General features: G+C 45.7%; 1 protein-coding gene across 1 annotated transcript; it reads right to left on the bottom strand.

Annotated features, from left to right (window-relative positions):
- Positions 1–2288: 2288 nt before the first annotated feature.
- Positions 2289–18974, bottom strand: MTURN (maturin, neural progenitor differentiation regulator homolog). The gene is made up of 3 exons (XM_032699665.1): positions 18774–18974; positions 12837–12959; positions 2289–6781 (listed from the first exon to the last, which is right to left on the bottom strand). Exons 1-3 carry the CDS (start codon positions 18933–18935, stop codon positions 6671–6673), a joined length of 396 nt encoding a protein of 131 aa, XP_032555556.1. The 5' UTR covers positions 18936–18974; the 3' UTR covers positions 2289–6670.
- Between the last annotated feature and the right edge of the window lie 751 nt (positions 18975–19725).

Below are 19725 nucleotides of genomic sequence, written 5' to 3'. Positions count from 1 at the left end.
CCTATCACAGGTAAGGACTACATTTAAAGAATCTGTTTATTTTAATATCTGCCATGGAAGTGATATCCCTGAGCCTTCAGCTCCCTGGTGATTCTGCAAGAACCACCTCAAGCCCAGCCTGTTACAGAGTCTAGGAGCTGCTGTCCTGAGTCACTGCTGCCTGGCTCTCACACAAAGCCTTCCCAGCTGCAGCTGGCTGCAGAAACAGGCTGTTGGGGAGGAGGGGAGGTTCTGCCAGAATTAAACAGATCAAACAAAGCATTTGGCTCCGCTCAGCAATTTAGAGAGAGGTCCATCTAGCTAGAGCCCCTTAAGAGATACTTCCCTATTTCCAATGTCCTGTGGCCAGATCAAAACCAGCCAGCACTGAGAAAGATCTCCAACCAGACAAGTCTCATTTTCTGGGTGCCCAGCCTGGAAAGCCTCAATGGGTTATGATTTTCAGAGAGTGGATTATTTGGCTAGACATCGCTCTCCGGGAAGATATCGGGTTTGGCACCTAAAAGACTGCTGTCTTCTGCATAACCCCTGTCTGGCATGGATCACTCATGAGTCCTCGAGGGATAACACATCTCCCATGCCACCTCATCCCCCTGTGCAGAGAAGACAGTGTGACTTGGTAACACACACTGCGCTGAACTGGAGCTTTCACTGATGCACCCGGCTGCAAGCTGTGGGAGGTAAGAGGTGTTTCTCTCCCCCTTCCTACACTTCGCCTCTTCTGTGAGTGAGAAATTCTGAAAAGAACAGAATGGTAAGGACAAACAGGAGGGAAGTATGGACACAGGCTAAGGATGGACACAGAGCAAGGATGGATGAACTGGTAATCTTGCCTCCTGCCACAGCTAAACCTGACGTTGAGCAAAATAGCCATGGGTGTCTGCCCTGGATCCCAGAGAAAGATCAGGAAACGTGATGAAAGAGGCTGGGAATATGTCCTGAATGGCACCCTTCCAAAACAACGTCCACAATGTTATTGCAATCACTTTTACTGTCACAGCCTCATGTCCCACCTTGTAAAGGGGGAAAGGGCAGTGACCTACTAAGCTATCTTGTAGCAGGAACTCCTCCACGCTGCCCCCAGGACTCACCTCACACAGCACACCTCATGTGGGACAAGGCAACAAGAGGCAGCAGCTGGTGTGCAGGTCACTGGTGCAGGAAAACTAACTCTGGCTATTCCCATAAAAAGTGGCATTCTTTACAAGTATGAGACTTTCAAAGGCACAGCACTACGCACGGAGCAAGTCCTTTTAAGAGATGTTACTGGGCACTAACAGAACACCCTGCACCCTGACTGCTGCTCCTACATACTCACACAGTATCATAATGTTGAGGAAGAGGAGGTGGCTTTTCAGTTTGCTTTTTCTCCGTCCCTTCCCCCCTCAATCACCTGAATGCATTCATCAGGCAGGACACTAATGGAAAAACATGACTGAGCTCAAGGTCCCAAAGCTCTGAGGAGCTTTTTTATAAACTGCATGGGTTCAATAAGCAGACATTTGGCAGGATGGTTTGGACTGTCTCAGAAATCACAGCATCTCTCTGGAAGGGGCCTTGCTCACTCTTGCCCCTGCTACCCAAACCAGCTGTCACATTTCTGAAATCTGTGCTTCCCTCTGGCATCCCATGTATTTCTCATCCCCCAAGCGCACTCTGCTCACTGCATCCATGCCACTCATATTCAGAAGTGCCAGTTCTGCAAAAGGCTCTGTTCTGGTATATTTATATTCAGTCAGAGCATGAAATGCCTACAAGAAAAAGGCGAGGGAAAAGGGACACACTTCTATGTCCTTTCATTAGTGGTTTGCTTTGAGGATATGCAATGATCAGGTGCGCCTCTTTTCACCCACAGATCTAAAACACTGTTTACACTGCTGGGTAAATAATATAGCCCCTTTCACAAAAGGATTAAGGTGGGACTTCTGAAGGAGTTACCCTGCTCCTTCTAAATTTTCTAGAGGCCTGCTTTGAACGCCCAGCCACCGAGACCTACTTGAAGCTCAAGGTGAGGCAATGGCTACGAATCCACATCTTTTCACTCATTTCCCAGGTTTGCAAGCATTTATGTTGGCAAACCTTTTGTCTCAGTCGCAAGCCTAGCCACTGGGTCATGCTACCCCTGATTAATTATTGAATGGCTACTAACTGCAATATGTGGTGGGAGGGAGGGAAAAATAAAATACAAATAAAATATAAAACCACTTGGTAATACAACCAAACCAGTTTTGCATCTCTTGCATCGTTTGGCAAGCATGGAACAAGTAACACAGTAATACAGAAATGTATTTGGTCAAAGTAAGGAATCAATAATTTTCAATAAAATACATTCTATATTAATGCTCATTCACATTTATTACACATGTAAATTATATTTTCTATGTATAAAATTCCAGTTTATTCTCAGTGCTGGTTGGTCATGCTTCAGTTCAGCAGCAGGGCTCAATACATTCCACTCCTAGCAAAGTGAGAGGGAACGAGAGCGCTCAGCTCTGTGCAGGACCAAGCCTCACGCATCCCCTGGTCCTGCAGGTCCCATCTGAACAAAATCTTGCTGGCATCAGTGGGAGTTTTGCACGCCTGTGCACTGCAGAAGGGCCCCCAGCTGTCCAGCACTTGTAGTCTGGTGTGGAAGTCACCCAAATGGTATATGGCATTCCAAAAAAAAGTAAGTTAGTGAATACAGAAAATAATAATATATCTACATAATTTACAGCGTTGTTTGCTTGCAACCATATTAATGTTCAACCCCTCACTAACAATTCAATCAATACACAGGGAAAGGTAGCAGAGTGCAGTACATATTACAACCTCCTGTATGCAGTTGCAAGCACTGGATCCTACAGTCTTTCCTCATTTCCTGAATTCCCACGTATCCTGCTGCCAGCCAGAGCCCAGTTCTCCACTGAGCCTTGTGGAGTCAATCCTTCACAGTATTTAGGCTGGTCTGCACCTCCGCCGTGGGCCCCTAACACTGTGCAAGGTGCATTTAGCAGCAGTTCTTCAGCTACTAGCCCGGTCCATCCCTGCACCCTCCCCTCTGCTGTGCTGGCACTCGTCTGTGCAGCCACACACTTAGCCAGATGGTAGGATTGATCCAGCTGGAAAACTACCTGTCTGTAAAAAGGCAGAGGGTTATATGTCAGTCAGACGGACCCCTCAGCCCAGCTCACGATGCAGCCATGCCACAGCTTCTGCAGGTGTGTGGGTGGGTGCCTGCACCTTCCCCTGAGTCAAAAGGGTGCAAGTGGCCAGCAAACCTGGATGGCAGGACTATTCCTCCTGCTTGGGCTACTGTGAACTGCTTGCTTGCATTATGCTAGAGCAGAGGAAAGTCAGCCCCTACTTGTATAAGCCACGACCCAAGGACTGGATGCTATGAAGAGAAAGGTTTTCCTGAAGGAAGGCTTTGTTTGAGGTTATAGTATCTGTCCTAGCTGGAGAGGAAAGAAAAATTTAGGGACTTAAAGCAGGGATGGAAACCACTGGTCTTACACTTTATTTTAGTAAGCAAAAAGCCTATTGCTGCTGTACAGTGTTATACAATGAACTGCCACAGTTCTCACGTCACTAGTCCATAGAAAATGTGCTGCGACTACCATGTTTACACTGCATGCTGAAAGAATGTACAAAGTTGCATTAAGCTCTGGTTTTCTTCCACTTTTTTTTCTTTTTATATTCTTAAACTCTGACTTTTACAGTGTTGTAGACACTTCTGTGCAGACTCAGGTACCACACATCATCCCAGTTACAGAAGGTCTTTGCCTCCAACTGAAAAAATCATGTGCTATGCATCCTTGAAGCCACTATCATCAAACCACCAAGAAAACTTGCTCTCTTTAGTAACCTTGGAAAAAGAGTCTTTAAAAAGTCTATTGAAAAGGAGATATTGTTAATAACAGGGTTTTCAAAATGATGAGAGCTGTTTCTAGGAGTTGTCCAAGCGTTTTCTCTTCACTCACTCTTTGTTTTTATAAAGCTAATCTATATAAAAGGGCTTTTGAAGTGTGTGACCTTTGTCTAATGGTTTTTAAAAAACTGGAAAAAAGGAGTGAATTTAGAAACATTTTTCTTCAGTTGTATTACAACAGAATTATCTTTGCTTCTTAAATTTTCAGTACAAAAGGCAAGTAAATAAAGAGACCCTGCATCTTCACAGTCTGGCACTCATCCAAGTCACTTAAATCTATGCAAAACAGGTATAAAACATGAGGGTCTTCCTCTCCTTTATACCAAGACCCTCACCAAACCCTTCTGGGGAGCAAGTTCCCTGATAAATAAAACTCACAAGATTTTATATCAGTCAAAGTAGTAGTATTTTAGCTCCCCTTCAAAGAGGTGTAAATGACCACACTAGCTCAAAGGCCCAGGGAGAGGAAGAGGTCCAGCATAATTTTAAGAACCAGGTGCTGGTTTATACCCCTATGGCTTCAATGTTAAGTTGCACTCAAGGTGCACTCAAGAAGGACCCTGGAAACGACGGGCCAGTCAGTCTCACTTCAGTGCCCAATAAAATCATGGAAAAGATTATTCTGGGAGGTATTGAAAAACACCTGGAGGACCACACAGTCTTCAGCCACAGCCAGCTCGGCTTCATGAGGGAAAAGTCCTGCTTGTGGAACCTGATTTCCTTGTATGCCAGGGTAACTCACCTACCTGATCTAGGAAAGCCAGCAGATGTCATCTTTTTGGACTTCAGTAAAGTTTCTGATATTCTCTCAGTATCCTTCTGGACAAAACGTCCAGGACCAAGCTGGATAACTGTGTTATGTGGTAAGTGAGCAACTGGCTCACAGGTTGGGCAGAGGAGTTATACTGAATGGGGTAACACTGGGCTGGCATCCAGTCACTAGTGGGGTTCCACAGGGCTCCATTCTCAGCCCAGTTCTCTTCAGCATCTTCATTAACAACTTGGATGCAGGACTCAAAGGAGTACTAAGTAGGTTTGCCAAAACACTAAATTGGGAGGAGCAATTTAGTGACTCCCTCCAGGGCACAGAGGCCCTGCAGAGAGACTGCGACAAATTAGGGAGATGGGCAATCTCTCACCAACTTGATGAAGTTTAACAAGGGCAAGTGCTGGATTCTGCACCTGGGACAGGGCAATCCTGGTTGTGTGTACAGACTAGGGAAGGAGAGGCTGGAGAGCAGTACTATGGAAAGGTACCTGGGGATCCTGGTCAATGGCAAGCTGAATATGAGTCAGCAGTGCCCTGGCAGCCAGGAGGGCCAACCATGTCCAACCATGTCCTGGGGGACATTAGGCAGGTCCAGGGAGGGGATTGTCTCACTCTGCTCTGCACTGGTGTGGCCTCACCTTGAATATTTTGTGCAGCTTTGGGTACCACAATATAAGAAAGCCATTAGGCTATTGGGGAGCATCCAAAGGAGGGCCACGAGGATGGTGCAGGGTCTGGAGGCGAAGCCGTATGAGGGGCAGCTGAGGTCACTTGGTTTGTTCAGCCTGGAGGAGACTGAGGGGAAACCTCACTGCGGTCTTCAACATCCTCACGATGGGAAGCAGAGGGGTGGGTACTGATCTCTTCACTCTCGTGACCAGTGACAGGACATGAGGAAATGGCAGGAAGCTGAGTTGGGGGAGCTTTAGGTTAGATATCAGGAAAAGTTTTTCATTCAGAGGGTGGTTGAGCACTAGAACAGGCTCCCAGTGGAAGTGGTCACAGCACCAAGCCTGCCTGAGCTCAAGAAGCATTTGGACAACACTCTCAGGCACACGGTGTGATTGTGGGGTCTTCTGTGCAGGGCCAGGAGTTGGACTTGATGATCCTGATGGGTCTCTTCAAACTCAGTATATTCTATGATTCTAATTTACGATGCCACGAGGTTTGAGTAATAATTTGGCAGTGTGTCAAAACCAGCAAAGCTTAAAGTTGGTTGTCATGCAGAAGTGGGATAGGCGATGGCTATTTTTTACTTCATTTGTAAGAAAGCAGCACTTGCCTTTGGATCACATGATGTTTTGAGTACCAGGGCTGGCAATAATGTGTGCTGCTGATACGCATTACTCCCAGTTATTAATTCAGCACTTGTAAACTCAGGTGTCAGTAAAACAACATTAATATGTCTGACACCCCCTGGATTTCCTACTTCCCATTATTTTTGTTAAGCCTTCACGAGCACTTCTGCAGCAGCAACCACTATTAAACTACTGTTTTTAAGGAGAAGTTTCTCCAAGTTTGGTACTTTTTCAAAAACTATAGCTGTTGAACTAAACAGAAGAGCGCAGGTTGTGTGGTGTTTGCTCTCTGCGCTGGTTTCCTTGGAAAGGTCACCGGTGAGGACTCGGCACTCTCACCACACGTTTCCTACATTCTCGGTACTCTACATTCACGTCAGCGAATGCTACTCTCGAGCACAAATCGAAGAGACAAGTCAGCAACAAAACTACTTCTAGACTGATAGCGGCAGAATGCTACCAAGACAACTCCATAGAAAACCCACTGAAGCAGGAGCAAAATTCAGGTCACTTCTTAGCAAAGCTCATCACAAATTATTATTTTTTTTTTTTTTTTAAAACCATTTTTTGTGAAACTTTTATCTTGGCAGCCAGATATCCCCTTGTGATGTGCTAATTCGAACAGGCTAACGTGGGACCACCTGACCCCACCTGGTACCAAAGGCTTCCGAATTATTTTAGCTTCTCAGAAAATCACTGCTGACTGACACCCATCTGTTGGTGATCAGCTTCTGGTTCCTCTTCTTCCACATCTGCGTTATATTCTTCAAATGCATCATCATCAACATCTGGAAGCCCAAGTAACTACAAAGAAGAGAAAATACTGTGTAACAGTGAATTACCCACTCATGCAGCTTTACTGCAAATCTTCACACAAATCCTACATGCCACTTCTTGAAAACCTTAAACCCTGGAATAACAGTATTGCATAATGATCTTGGCTCTCTTCCTCTCCCTCCTGGGATAGAGAAAGAGTTGAAAATGCATCCTCACACCAAATTAAGTGCTCAGAGACCGGAAGATAAATAAAACCAAAACAAAGCACTTGCAAAAAGCTTCACATTCTTCCCTGAGGTCGCATTATGAATTGTCGAGTGTTTAAGACTTGGCAGTGGTTTAACTTCAGAAAGAATCATAATAATACTGTAGCAGTAGTTATCTTGGTTTAACATTGTTTTTTAGCAACACTATAAAAGGCAAAGAAGAAAGCATCCTCATGCAGAACTGGCTAGTATGGAGTAGGAAAGGACTCCCTAAAAACCTTAAGAATCCAACCTGTTAAATGCTTCACTTGAACCCTTCACTCCAACACACCAGACAAAGCCTTGTACACTGGGTGAAGACCTTGTAGTGAGAAATACTGTGTATTCCACTCAAAACTGTCTGAGCCCCTTTAAACTTCTGCAAATTAGATCTGGGCTTGTGAGGAACTGCAAGCCTGTCTTCATTGGACAATGTTTGGATGCCTCCACCTGATGGCTCCGATCACTGCAACGTGCCTTGTTCACTACAGGAAAAGGAGCAAACAGCCATGTTTGAACTTTTCTCCTCTCCTCCAAAAGGCTGCCAAGCCAACAGAAGTCAGGCAGACAGATAAACCAAATAATACTCAAAATAACAAATCTGCTGTGGAAATCTCGTATTAGAATCCTACACTAACAGCTATTAATAGCCACAAAGCAAAATCATATGCCAGGCATTACTGGGAATACCATGTATATAGCTTGCAAGGGCTTGAAGATCAGCGCAGATGCATGAAAGACTCTGTCTGGAGAGTGATGCAGCTGTTAGCTCTTGAAAGAGACAAAGCCCATAAAAATTGGGAGGAGGATGACACTCACCAGGTGAGAGCATGAAAATGAGAAGGCTGAGACAAGGCAGATTTTCAGGGACCAAAACTAATTTAGTCTGTGATCAACATTCAAGATTATTCAGTGGACACAAATACAACGCACAGAATTAGCTTCTGAATGCAATGAAGCTTGTATTCCTCACTGTCACTGGGAGACAATCAGTTTTTTAGTTGCAGGGCTTCTTCAGCAGGGAAATGGAAGGAGAATTTTCTGACTAAATCCCCTCCTTTGTATTTTAAAAATACTTACAGAGAGACTCCAAACGGAAAATGTTCTTGTCTTCTGAGCAGAACAAAGTAAATTCCTATGCATACATATCTTTCAAATCAAATGCTTAACTGAACGTGAAACTGCTTCGTTCATTTTCAGGACGCGGGGGTTTTGTTTTGTGTTGAAGCTAAAATTAAAATACTCAGTTTTCAAAAGGCAAAAGCAAGGGCTCTCTAGACTTTCTTATACACCAGTATTATTTTTTGCTAAACTGATCTGGTGGATTCAAATTAAATGTGAGTGTTGTACTCCTCTGTTTATATCACTTGGCAGGAAGAGTTTTGACCCTATTTTTTTTTTCCCAGCTCTGGTTATAATTCCTCCTTGATTTGCAAGGAAATGAGGCACATGAGTTTTCATTTTATGGGATACTGCAAGACTTCCTCATGTAAACATGAGCATGGAAAACACAACATACACCACAAGAACCGCCAAGACTTATACAGTCCCAAAGCATGGGAAACACATCCTGCTTTTCACACATCCCCTCTCTCTTCGCCCTTGGGAAACCCAGCTCTTCTTCCTCTGGAGCAGTGCAAATAAGAGTGATGCTGCAGATGTTGGTGGTTTTATGGAGGAAGGATGGGGACAGGATGAAGTGACGTGGAGTGGAATGGGATAGGGTGAGGTGGGGTGGGATGGGATGGGATAGGATAGGATGGGAGGCTCCTCCAAGGAAGATGCAGTTTTATTCTCTCACGGACACTTTATGACCTTCCAAGGCACCAAGGACCTTGACCATGCAGATCTCACTTTTAGAGGCTGAATCCTAGTTTCTGCTTCTAATCCATATCTGCTTCACATATTACATTATCAGCTATGTGGCAGACTTGAAAGGATTTAATTGGAGAGCAAAAATAAGGAGAAAAGAGGTAAAAGAGGAAAGGGGTGTAGAAACAGAGAGCTGATCCATCAGTCAAAGAGCCAAGGGGAACAAAACTGCCAGGTGGAGACCCGTGGAGAGGAGGAAGACAGGAGCATGGTGAGAAGGGAGGGAGGAAAACAGGGAGAGAAGATAAAAACCAGTGGCAGCACTGCCTGAACTACATCTATTTATTCTTGCTGGCCAAACTACCCATCTGGAGGTAAAGGAGAGGTCACCAGGATATGTATGAATTCAGTGAATATGGGATAAATGGCTTTTACACTGCAGACTCCCTAGTTCAGATGTAGGCTTTTTCAGGTTGAAGAGGAGTGCGGTGTGCGACACCCGGAATTTGCCACTGAATTGTACAACTCAAGCCTTGGTTCTCTGCAAACGTTACCAGTTCGTGTGATGTCCCTCAGGCATTTCTTAAATTTGTCTTTCTTAACTCTTCCCAAGTGCCCTGATTTTATACAAATAATCTAGTAGTTATTAAGTCACAGAGGTAGAGTGACATTGCCTCCTACCAAAAGCTGATGCACAGGCAGACTGATAAATTAACCAAGTACAAGACTGAGCTTTAGCGGTCCATGTGATGCTAGACTAGAGACAACACAGTTCTGTTGAATCCTTGTGGAAAGGGCTTAGTCTCCAGGCAGATATGCTTACAAGAACTAGCATGGGCACCTCTGGCACCTGAGTGTGGCACCTCTGACACCAGAGAGACAAGGGCATTGGAAGAGTGGGATGCTCTGAGGCAAGTAACAGTATTTGAACCCAGTGCTGTTGATTGATACCATGCACCTGCATGGTGTCTGGCACTTTTGGATGTTCCCTGAATAAGCGGATAATAAGGCAAATCAGAGTTTTGTGGAAACTGATCCAGGAAGGCATTAATGGGCAAAGACAACATTCCCCCCCCTGACTTCAGTAAAGAAAAAGCTTGACCTTGCCTACAGCAGGGTTTAGAGGTGTGGTTTAGCTGTTGCAGGTTAACCAACACTTTTTAAAAGCCTTGTCTAATGAAATATCTTGCTCTGGCACTGTAACATTAGGGAGAGATGCCTGAGAGAGTGAGGGATGGTGAGCAGCCCCAGAGCACCCTCACTGCCTTCTGTGCCCAGGGAAGAGTAGTGAGCAGAGGGAAATCTGTCTCTCATTGAGACGGATGCCAACTGCTGGGCATCCCTGCTCTCACTGTCTCTGAAACACAGGGCCCTGTGCAGCAGCAGCCAGTCCCTTCCTACCCCACAGCCTCAGGGTAAACTTGTGAAGTCACAGCTGGTCTGTCACTGTGAATGTGCAGAGCAGAGCTGAGCTCCGTTACTGGACAAATATTGGTCTTGGACCCCTCAGTTATGGGAGGGCAGATGCTCATGCTGTGCATAAGGGCATGGAAAGATGCAGATGCACTGTCACTATTTTATTCTAAGTATTTCCCTTCAAAGGACCCCAACAAAGAATTTCAGAACTGTCTAATAATCTTGGGTGTCTGTTGGGAATACTGAAATGGAGAAGACTTTCAAAAGGTGCTTAGCAAGCACATGCCAAAAACCTAGTACCCCCTCCTCCCAGACTGATAACCAGGACCACCAGATACTTCAGAAGAGCCCAGTCTGACCTTCAGCAGTTTTTACCTAAACTGACATTTTTCAAACTGAAGTTTGCCAGACTGGTCTCTGACAGCAGATTTGCTTGGGACAGTGGAGAAGAAATGCCCTGCAAATGCACTGTTACCTTAAAGCTGACAGCAAGATGGTTTCATTAGCAAAAGGGGTCCAGCAGAAAAAGGACATGGGATAGCATGAAGTGATGCCAAGGAAATAATTTCCCAATACTGAAGAAAAGTGACTTTGTTCTGGAAAAGACCTGAGGGCACAAAATAACTGTTTCCATACATCTGTGGTAACACCACTCAGTTTTAAAAAATCTTTCCTACCATGTATGTGCTATTTTTAATAATTACAATAAGGGGAAAATGTCAGTACATTCCTTATTAGACTTATCTACATAAAACCGTACCTCAAATCATAAACCCAGTTTTGTTATACAGATGCAAATCTCTCAGTACTACGCCAAAGGAGAATCCGAGAAACTTTGTGGTACATCCAAGAGAAAATGAAGAGGTACTTGATTACAGTCTGCAAGAGGTTTCTGGCAGTTGAGGACACTGTTTTTGAGCAAACAAAAGCAAAACAAAATTCAACAGCTAGGAGGCAAAACTAGAAGAATGTAGATTGTAAACAAAAGAGACTTTCAGAGCACCATAACTAATAATGAGAAGAGAAAGTGCCCAGCAGTGTTGTACCCTTTAATTCACCTGAAGACTTTACATCAAGAGGGGTGTCTTTGGAAAAGACACATTCCAGTTCAACCATGATTTATGTGCTTGGTTGTCGGAATCATGGGGTGAAATGTGATGTATTAATGAAGAGCCCAGGCTACATGAGCATAATGGCTCCTCCTGCTTTGAACCTTTTTATTTTGAAGAGCAGCTCAACTTGGTTTGACTGAATTTCTCAGTAACTTAAACTATGCAGAAATAAATGAGGTTTAAATGAAATAAGTAATCTGTACCAATTGAATTAAGTCTTTCTGAAGTCCTCTTTAGTTAAACCAGTGGAAGTTTCTCATCAGAGGCACAGCTTCTCTGAGTAGGAGAAAACAACTATGAAGATCCAAGAGCCAAATACTGTTCTGGGAAGCATATTTATATTTTTTTGTATGTTTTCACAATTACAAGCAGCTGTAGTGACAGATCAGATTTCCAGTCCTTTCTAAGAAAAGTGTGCATCTGTTCTATTTATTTCCAGCCTCTCAAAGGATTCTTTAAAATTATGCTCTTTTATGTCGCCCAGCTGTGGCGGTCTGCGGCAAATCATTGCAAGGGTGTAACACAGGGAGGGCCAGTGCTTTCACTGCAGTGCTCCAGGCCCTCCCTTTTGCACTAAATACTAAATACTTGGGATACATTTTCAGTCATCCAGAAAAAGACAGGAGGGGAAAAGGTCTACATTTTCAGTTGAGTATAAAAATGTCCATCAGTCAACTTTCTCAAGGACATCATGGGAGAATGGCTCTGGCAATGAACCTCTGCTCTGCACCAAGTCGTTAGCCAGCCCCAAGCATTCAAAAGGAGAGGCTGTGCAAAGGGAGGATTTGGCAAAAATGAAGGACAACAGCCAGCCTAAGACACCTCACCCTAATGAAATCCAGGCTTTGACCCAAATCTTAGTGTTAAACAAGGACAGAGAAAGCTGAGCAGCAGCAAAACAGAAACACACATGCCCCCTCTCCACAAAACCCAGTTTCTGTTCCAACTTCTTCTCAAGCAGTGACCAAACTGGCGTTTGCAAATACCAAGTGGCAACCATCCTAACAGCAAAATCTGGATCACTCGGGAGGAAAAAAAAGCCAAACATAAAATAAAACAAATCACTCTGAGGAGAGACCGTACTTCCAGCTTCCCAGAGGTTTACTCTTGCTACTCATATCCTTGCAAAACTCCCCAATTCCAGTGCCAGGAAACAATTCTGCCACAAAGTCCCACAGCGCTGACTCGTGTCCCGTTCCTCGGAGTCAGCGCTGCATCAGCAGGATGCAAGTCCCTGCCCGCTGCCACCGGCTGACGCACCAGTTGGCCTCCCACCCCGGATGGGAATCTCATCCTCTCAAACACAGAGATGGCAGCTAACTTCCAAGAAACAATTTCCAACGGCCTAACAGTAGTCTATGTATAACACTCATGTGCCCAGGCAGCTGACTGGAGGTATAAGTTCCTGGAGAAGAAAAAAACACCTTGCTGTATCCAGTGCTGCTCTATTAAGTCGCAGGCAACAGTCAATCTTTAGAAGTAAAAAAAGGCACTTACAGGTCTGAAGGATTTGAAGACTTTTTCCAATATTTCATGGAGTGTCTTTTTCCCACAGGAGGAGATGTAATCCTGTGCGAGCTGCAGAAAAGGTAAGCAGTCTTCACTTTCGCTCCACACGTGCTGAAAGCCAACAGCAACACAAGAAAGTAAAGGCATTAACAGGAATTCATGCCAACCTTTCCATGTGATTTTATAAGGTCACATGTTGTAAACATCTGCCAAAGTACACCAAGCCTCCTGCAGTTCAAGACCCACCCTGGGGACAGGCGCTGCAGGCTGTTTCAGAAGCCACGCTTCTGAGAAGGAACCTGCATTTTATTAACACGATGCATCAGAAAGCAGGGAAGTAGATCCAGAAGTGAAAATGCCTCGTGACTGCACCAGCAATGAAGGGTATGTACACTTTGTACATACACATTTTACCCATAAAGGTGTTTTCATTTGACATCAGTCCTGCTCAGACCTGGAAGTCATGTTGGGTTTTCTCTTCTTCTGCATCACCCACTGCAATGAAGCCCTCAGGGAGACAAAGCATCTCTTTCTCTTCCTGGCGTTAGTGCAAATATGATGCGACCCTGGAGGTGGAACTTGATGTGCAATTCTCTTGACGATGCAGAAGAAAAGATGTAAAATACACCCGCAGTCTAGACACAGAGCCAAGGAGAGATGTTTGGGCACTCACAACATCCTGACAATTCAAGCCTCCCTCCCTGTTTTGAGGTTTACTCCTCTTACAACCTGATCATCTCTTCACAGGTAGGCACACTTAAACCCATTTCAGATCTTCCTCTCATCTTGCTCCTGCTTCAGAGATGCTGCTCCCCCAGCCTGACTCTGCGAAACCTCTCCCAAAACTGATGTTTATTCTGCTGCTAGGAGGTTTTTCGTTTGAAACAGAGCTGGCAAGTGACGGTGGGAGTGCTCAGACAAGAAGGGCAGCACACAGCACAAGCTAATGTATAACCTTAAAGACTTTCTTTTGGAAGATTTTTTGCATGGAACTGTCTTAGGCAGTCAGCTACACGGAGAAGCACGATACTGCCAAATTGGTTTGAGACTCTGGTACCTCTCTTTTTGCACAGCAGCTCTTTTCCCCAAAGTGCCGTGCAGCTTTTTACTCTGCTATAAACAGCAGGTTACACTTAAACAAGGAAAAAGGAGGGTCTCTCTGAAGCTTAACTAACATTCAGGGAAAGACTCAAAATGACAGATGTTTCAATCCCTAACATAAGGCTTGCATGTCGCCTTCCCTTCAGTGGTGAGTACCTGCCAGGGATGCAGTTTTACACTTAAAGAAAGAAAACAGTATTTAACATCATCTAAGCTGCACCTTTAAGATAAAAACTAGCTGCTTTGCTATGAACCTCACTTGACCTACATTTTCTTTGCTGCTTGTTGCATGTTACAAGCATAAACATAGTGAAATGTTTTGTTATGAAAACAACTCTGCATTACTGAGTAGGTTCTGCTCTTCCATATAACCAGAGTCATCTCTTAACCATTCTGGCAATAAAAATAAGTTCTTTGCAGTCTTGCCAACTCTCAAATGCACATACCACAAGTCTCATGATACTTCATGCCATCTTAGAGTCATGGGCCTTGCAAACCTATAAATATACAACTAAATCTCAGCTTCTGTTTACAAAAAAAAAAGGCAGAAAAAAAGCCTGCACTTTGTGATTTCTGTGGTCTAAAAAGGCAGAAGGTACATGAAGTGAACTCAAATGAGCCCTCTATAAAATAACTAATGAACACTTTCAAATTAGAACATTTTAAGAACAGCCTCAAGATTTTGGAGCTCTGGCTCCTTACTTCAGGTTAGCAATGACTCTTTAGTTATTCCTAATCTTTTCGTCGAACTTCAGAGCTGGATATTGCAGCTTGGCAATTCCTGGCTCATGCTAAACCTGTTGTAATTGTTTATACGTATAAAACCGTTATGACTGCTGAGATCCTCATTCTTGTTTAAATTGTGGCTTCTTTCGACTACCAGAGCTATACACAGGAGCTTCTACATAAATAAAAATCAAGTCCCGCCCTTCAATAAATAATAGGTACTTCGTTCTCCAGGGAAAGGTAACTCCATGTTGTCCTACCATGTTTTTACAATCTCTTTTCAAGCTGTACCATGCTTTAGACTCCAGTGTGAATTTGTCAGCAGTACTGCAGAATAAGATGATCTAGCATAAGGGGTAAACCTAAGGGAGTAACTTGATCACTGAGTTTTTGAGGAGACTTTTTTGCATAGCATCATGAGGCAATAAGCAAGTAAGGCTTCCAACAATCTCTCTATGTGTGGAAGATTTAAAATGTTGTCTGTAGCAACAAATGCCCTATGAAAGGTCTCACATGCCATTGGTGCACGTATCTCCTTCGGAAATGGCTTGATTTCATCTTTGCCCCCAGAAAAATCTCAATAAATACCAGGGTTATAATGCCTATAGGTTATAATGCCTACAGCTCTCTGTGGAGGTTCAGTTCTGCACCAAGGCAGTGCAGGAACTGTCTCAGCACTGACTCATGCGTCTCCAGAGGAACCTTCAAAAGGAATTTTGGTGCCTCAAAATAAAAACAAATGTAATTTGAGGATTCAGCTCCTGCTTAAAAAGTTAAAGCAGTAATTAAGGCTACACACAAGAAGATGCTTTTCCTGGAAAACCTGATGCCTAAGGATCTCTTTGCAGTGGGAGAAGCAGGCTGCTGTCAAGCTGGTGGACCACAGTGCCCAGCTGTGGCTGTTTAATTAAAAAAATATTAACCTCATCATCTGAGTATGTGTTTTCCAAGCTTGCCCAGTTTTGCTCACAGTTGCTTTGTGTCACTACAAAAGCACACAGACACTAATTTCCACCTCAGCTGACCCAGGATCATGGTTGAATTATTTTAGCTCAGCATCTACACACTGCAGATAGCTGAGACAATTCATAGGGCTGCATCTGGAAGGGTTTGCTTTCCTTCACACTTTTAGATCACTCAGTGTTGCTGGACAACAAAGTCACTTGCTAGACCACCTTTTTCTAGCCAGCCGACTCGTTGAGCATGGCAGCAAAACTTTTTCTGTGTGAGGATAATTCGATTTGCAGAAAATATTCAGACTCACTGGCTCTGTTCTAAAATATTTTACAGGAAATCTTGAATCAAAATGGCCTCATATTTTTATTTATTTTATCAGTTACTTTGAATACCAGTATATAAATAACATGGTGACAAAACAAATGACAGACGACAAGGAATAACATCACAACCCCTCACCCTACTTGATTATGGCTACACAAGGCCAATTAATTTCTTGAGAACACCACAAGCCTCAGGAGCTAAATTATACATAGTTCAGCTATCTAAAATGCTGATTCAGAGAGTTTTAGTGTCCAAGTGGTACTGAAAATGTCAATAAGCGTCTACATGGGTTTCCTGCATCCCTACCGTGTTAAAGACCTAGCTCAAATATAGCTTTTCAGTAAATTAAAAATATTTGATTGTTGTGATCTGCCATCTCTGATTTTATACAAAATTCAGAATTATTCCCCCTCAGATTGGATCTTGGCAACCTTTCCGTGTTTTTCTCCTTCTCCCTTTTAAGTACATCAGGCTCATCATTTCCTCCTTACAAGTGGGTTATCATGGACTTCTCTGGCACCTCCTACACAGCTTTTTAAGTTGCATTATTATGAAATGAAGACATAAAAAAAGAATACAAGAATACCAGGCACCAGATACTTATTAAATGTAAGGCTCCTTTATACGAGTCACAGGGTGCAAAAAGGCTGTAAAGTGTGTCACTGTGAATTCTGTTTATATTTACTCACTTTCACACTCCATTGTGGTAAAGGAGCCATGCAACAAGGCTTAAAGTGCAAATTACATTCAGTCTCTTGGCTTTTATTAACTCTTCTTAAAATAAACTTTAGCCTGTAATCGCTTGTAGAAAGGAAAGTTATCTTCTGGAAAATAAGGGAAAAAAACAAGACTGCAAAAAACCCCAAGATAGCCAAGCTGGGACTAGAAATTAAGCCCCACAGTACACTAGGAGCAGAAAACAGGATTCTGGAGAATCTGCTCATTAGTGGGTCATAATCACATTAAAGAGACACCATCAACAGGAAAAAAATTAAGAATGACACCTATTTGCCTGTTTTAAAAGTATTATCATTACAAAATGTGCCTCAAGTACTAATGCTGAAAGAGACAGAAGAAAACACTGCTTCTAGTTTTCCACTGTTTATGTTCCACATTAGAGTTGGTCCTTCTGTTCAGGTTTACTACTGGTGGCTCTGGGCAGGGAGTCTTTCCCACAGGTACCCTGGAATGAAAATATTTGTCAAAAGAGGGGGAAATGTGACTGAAAACTCAAAAAAAAAAAAAGGTCAGTGTTGGAAGCATGGGAATTGAGTCTGAAACTGCTTAAGATTTTTTTTTTTTAAAGTTGACTAGACTTTGATTTGAAAGAGTTCACTCAATTACTGAGCAATGTATAAAGAAACAAAACATGTCTAAGAAAAATAATGGGCTTTCTTTGCAATTTCCAATAGCATTAGTGTCCAATCATAGTTTTAGCCTAGTGCTGCACTGGATTTATCCCTGCTTAAGAGTCCATCAGGCATGGCCCTTTCTGGGCACAGGCATCTCTAGAGAGGAATGAGCACTGGGGTCTGACAGGCTCATAGGTGCTGGGAAGATGGATGTGCAGGGCTAGTCCCACAGAGGACTGAGAGACTCCACACCCTGAGATGCTCCACTGCTACAGCTGGAGACCTCATGTATCATCCCTGGACAGATGCATAACTAAACTCCAGATAACTTCTTTCATAATTCAGCATGACCATCTGCCCAACACAATAAATAAATATCCTGCTTGCTGGGATCTGTGGTCCAGGAGAAGTCACTTTACGGCTCTTTGTTTCCATGGACCCATCTGTCAAATGAGGTAACTCCGCGCTTACCTGTTCAAAAGGGAATTAGCGAATATTTGTCAAGCAGGTGGAGGGAAAAGACTTACTCCGGGAAGGGAAAGACCTACAACATTCCTACAATAATGATCTGTGCTAGGAGCTATTTTGTTTAAAAAAAAAAAAAAAAAAAAGAGCAAAATAAAACCCTTTCATTGAAGTTAACTCGCACTTGGCAGGTTACAAACCTCGTGTCGAGGTGCCGCTTTTCGGTGACTCTTCCTGCACTTCTGCTCACCATCGGGAAGGTCTGGACAAGGGGAAAAGCACCCCCCGACACCCTTCCCAAAGCCCAGTGCTGTGGTGCCGGTGCCTTTTCTGCACGAACTTGCCGCTGAAATCGGCGACGGGCGGGCGAGGAAGGGGCGCGGCGGCCGCGGCGGCACCTGCCCGGATTCCCCGGCCCCGGCGGGCCCGGGGGAGCGGCGGGGGGGGCGCGGCCCTCCTGTCATCCTGACTCCATTTTATCCCTGCCCATTCTCCATTTGCCGTGACAGTCCTGCCAGTCCGCCCGTCCCTGCGCCGTGCCCCAGCCCGGCATCCCGGGAGGATGGAGGCGCCGCGGGGGGAGCAGCAGCTGCAACCCCGCAGGGCGCGGGAGGCGGGGGGGAGGGTCTCGCACCCCTCCTCCCCGCCCGCCCCGGGGCCCGCAGCCTCCCTGGGCCGGAGTGATGGGGATGAGGGGTGCGAGGGGGGTGCCCCTGCCCGCGGGGCCGCCCCCCACCGCCAGCGGACTCCATTTTGCAGATTGTGGGAGGATCCCCCCGGCCCCCGGCCCCGCCGCTCTCCATCACCGCATCCCTCCCTCCTGGGCACGGCCCCGTCCTCCGCCCCCTCGGCGCTCCCCCTCGGGTGCTCCCCCCAAGCACCGGCGACCCGCACGGACGGAGCGTCCCAAAGCGGCGCAAGGGCTTCCCCACCCGCTCCCGCACCCACGCGGGGCACCCGCGCACGGCCGTGACCCCCGATCCCCTCCCGGGGCACTCACGAAATTGTCCCCGCAGGCGGCCTCCGGGCACAGCACGTAGAAGGAGACGCCGGGCTCGGCGTAGAAGTCCATGCGCCGCTCCGTCTCCTCGGCGGCGATGAGCTGGAAGGGCGTGCGGGCGCACCACCGCTCCGCCGCCTCCGCCAGCGCCTCGAAAGCCATCGCCGACCCCGCCGCCGCCGCCGCCGCCTCCCGCCCGCGTCCCCCGCACCGCCCGCGCCCCCCGCGCCTCGCACCGCCCCGCGCCCGCCCCCCGCACCGCCCCGCCCGCCCCCCGCACCGCGCCGCGCTCCCCGCGCCCCGCTCCCCGCTCCAGGCACCGGCCCCGCTGGAATTCGCTGCAGACAATTGACTCGACGCCTTCTGGCAACTTGGGGGCGGGGGGGGGGGGGGAAGGAAGAAAAAAATCAACAAAAAAAAAGCCTTCAAGCCCACTCAGGAAGGCGCTGTCGGCGAGACGGTGCCTCGTCTTCACGCTTCCCTTCCGTCCTCCCAGAACTGGGCCGGCATCTCGGCAGAACCCACTGTGCTAAACTCACTGGTGGGTACCCCTTGCACTGGATTCGTGGGAGCCACCCAAGTGTGAGCTGTTGGGCTGTCCAAATGTGGACAGATTCCACCCCATGACACTGGAAAGCTTTACGGAGGTTGCTCCCAGCCCCCCATCCTGTCACTGGGGACTGGTGGGTTTGCAGTGAGGTTCACATTACTCTTCCAAGCTTATCCCAAGTGATTATGTATATATCCAGCAAGGCATAGGAGGAAAGTGCTGGTCTGCATTTGTAAAGGGCCTTAGATTTGCATCAGTGTCCACTGTGCCACAAAGGAAAACAAATCCCCACAGGCCTGGGTGGATTTTCAGCTGGAAGCCTGGGAATTCATAGAGGGGAACAGGAAGCACAGAGCCCATACGTGGCAGTGGGCAGAAAAGTTTGCAAGGACAAAGACAACA

This window comes from Chiroxiphia lanceolata, chromosome 1 (assembly GCF_009829145.1).
Source record: "Chiroxiphia lanceolata isolate bChiLan1 chromosome 1, bChiLan1.pri, whole genome shotgun sequence".
NCBI lineage: Eukaryota > Metazoa > Chordata > Aves > Passeriformes > Pipridae > Chiroxiphia > Chiroxiphia lanceolata.
The sequence above is the reverse complement of the archived record's forward strand: the minus strand, read 5'-3'. Positions and strand labels throughout refer to the sequence as shown.

What these genes read in the sequence shown, in the direction of transcription:
- MTURN (XM_032699665.1), bottom strand. Translation starts at nt 18,935, where the DNA reads ATGGCTTTCGAGGCGCTGGCGGAGGCGGCGGAGCGGTGGTGCGCCCGC. An exon ending in CCGCCTGCGGGGACAATTTC is followed by an intron (nt 12,960 to 18,773) that starts GTGAGTGCCCCG and finishes GTTGGCTTTCAG; the next exon opens with CACGTGTGGAGCGAAAGTGA. An exon ending in TCTTCAAATCCTTCAGACCT is followed by an intron (nt 6,782 to 12,836) that starts GTAAGTGCCTTT and finishes TCTTCTTTGTAG; the next exon opens with TTACTTGGGCTTCCAGATGT.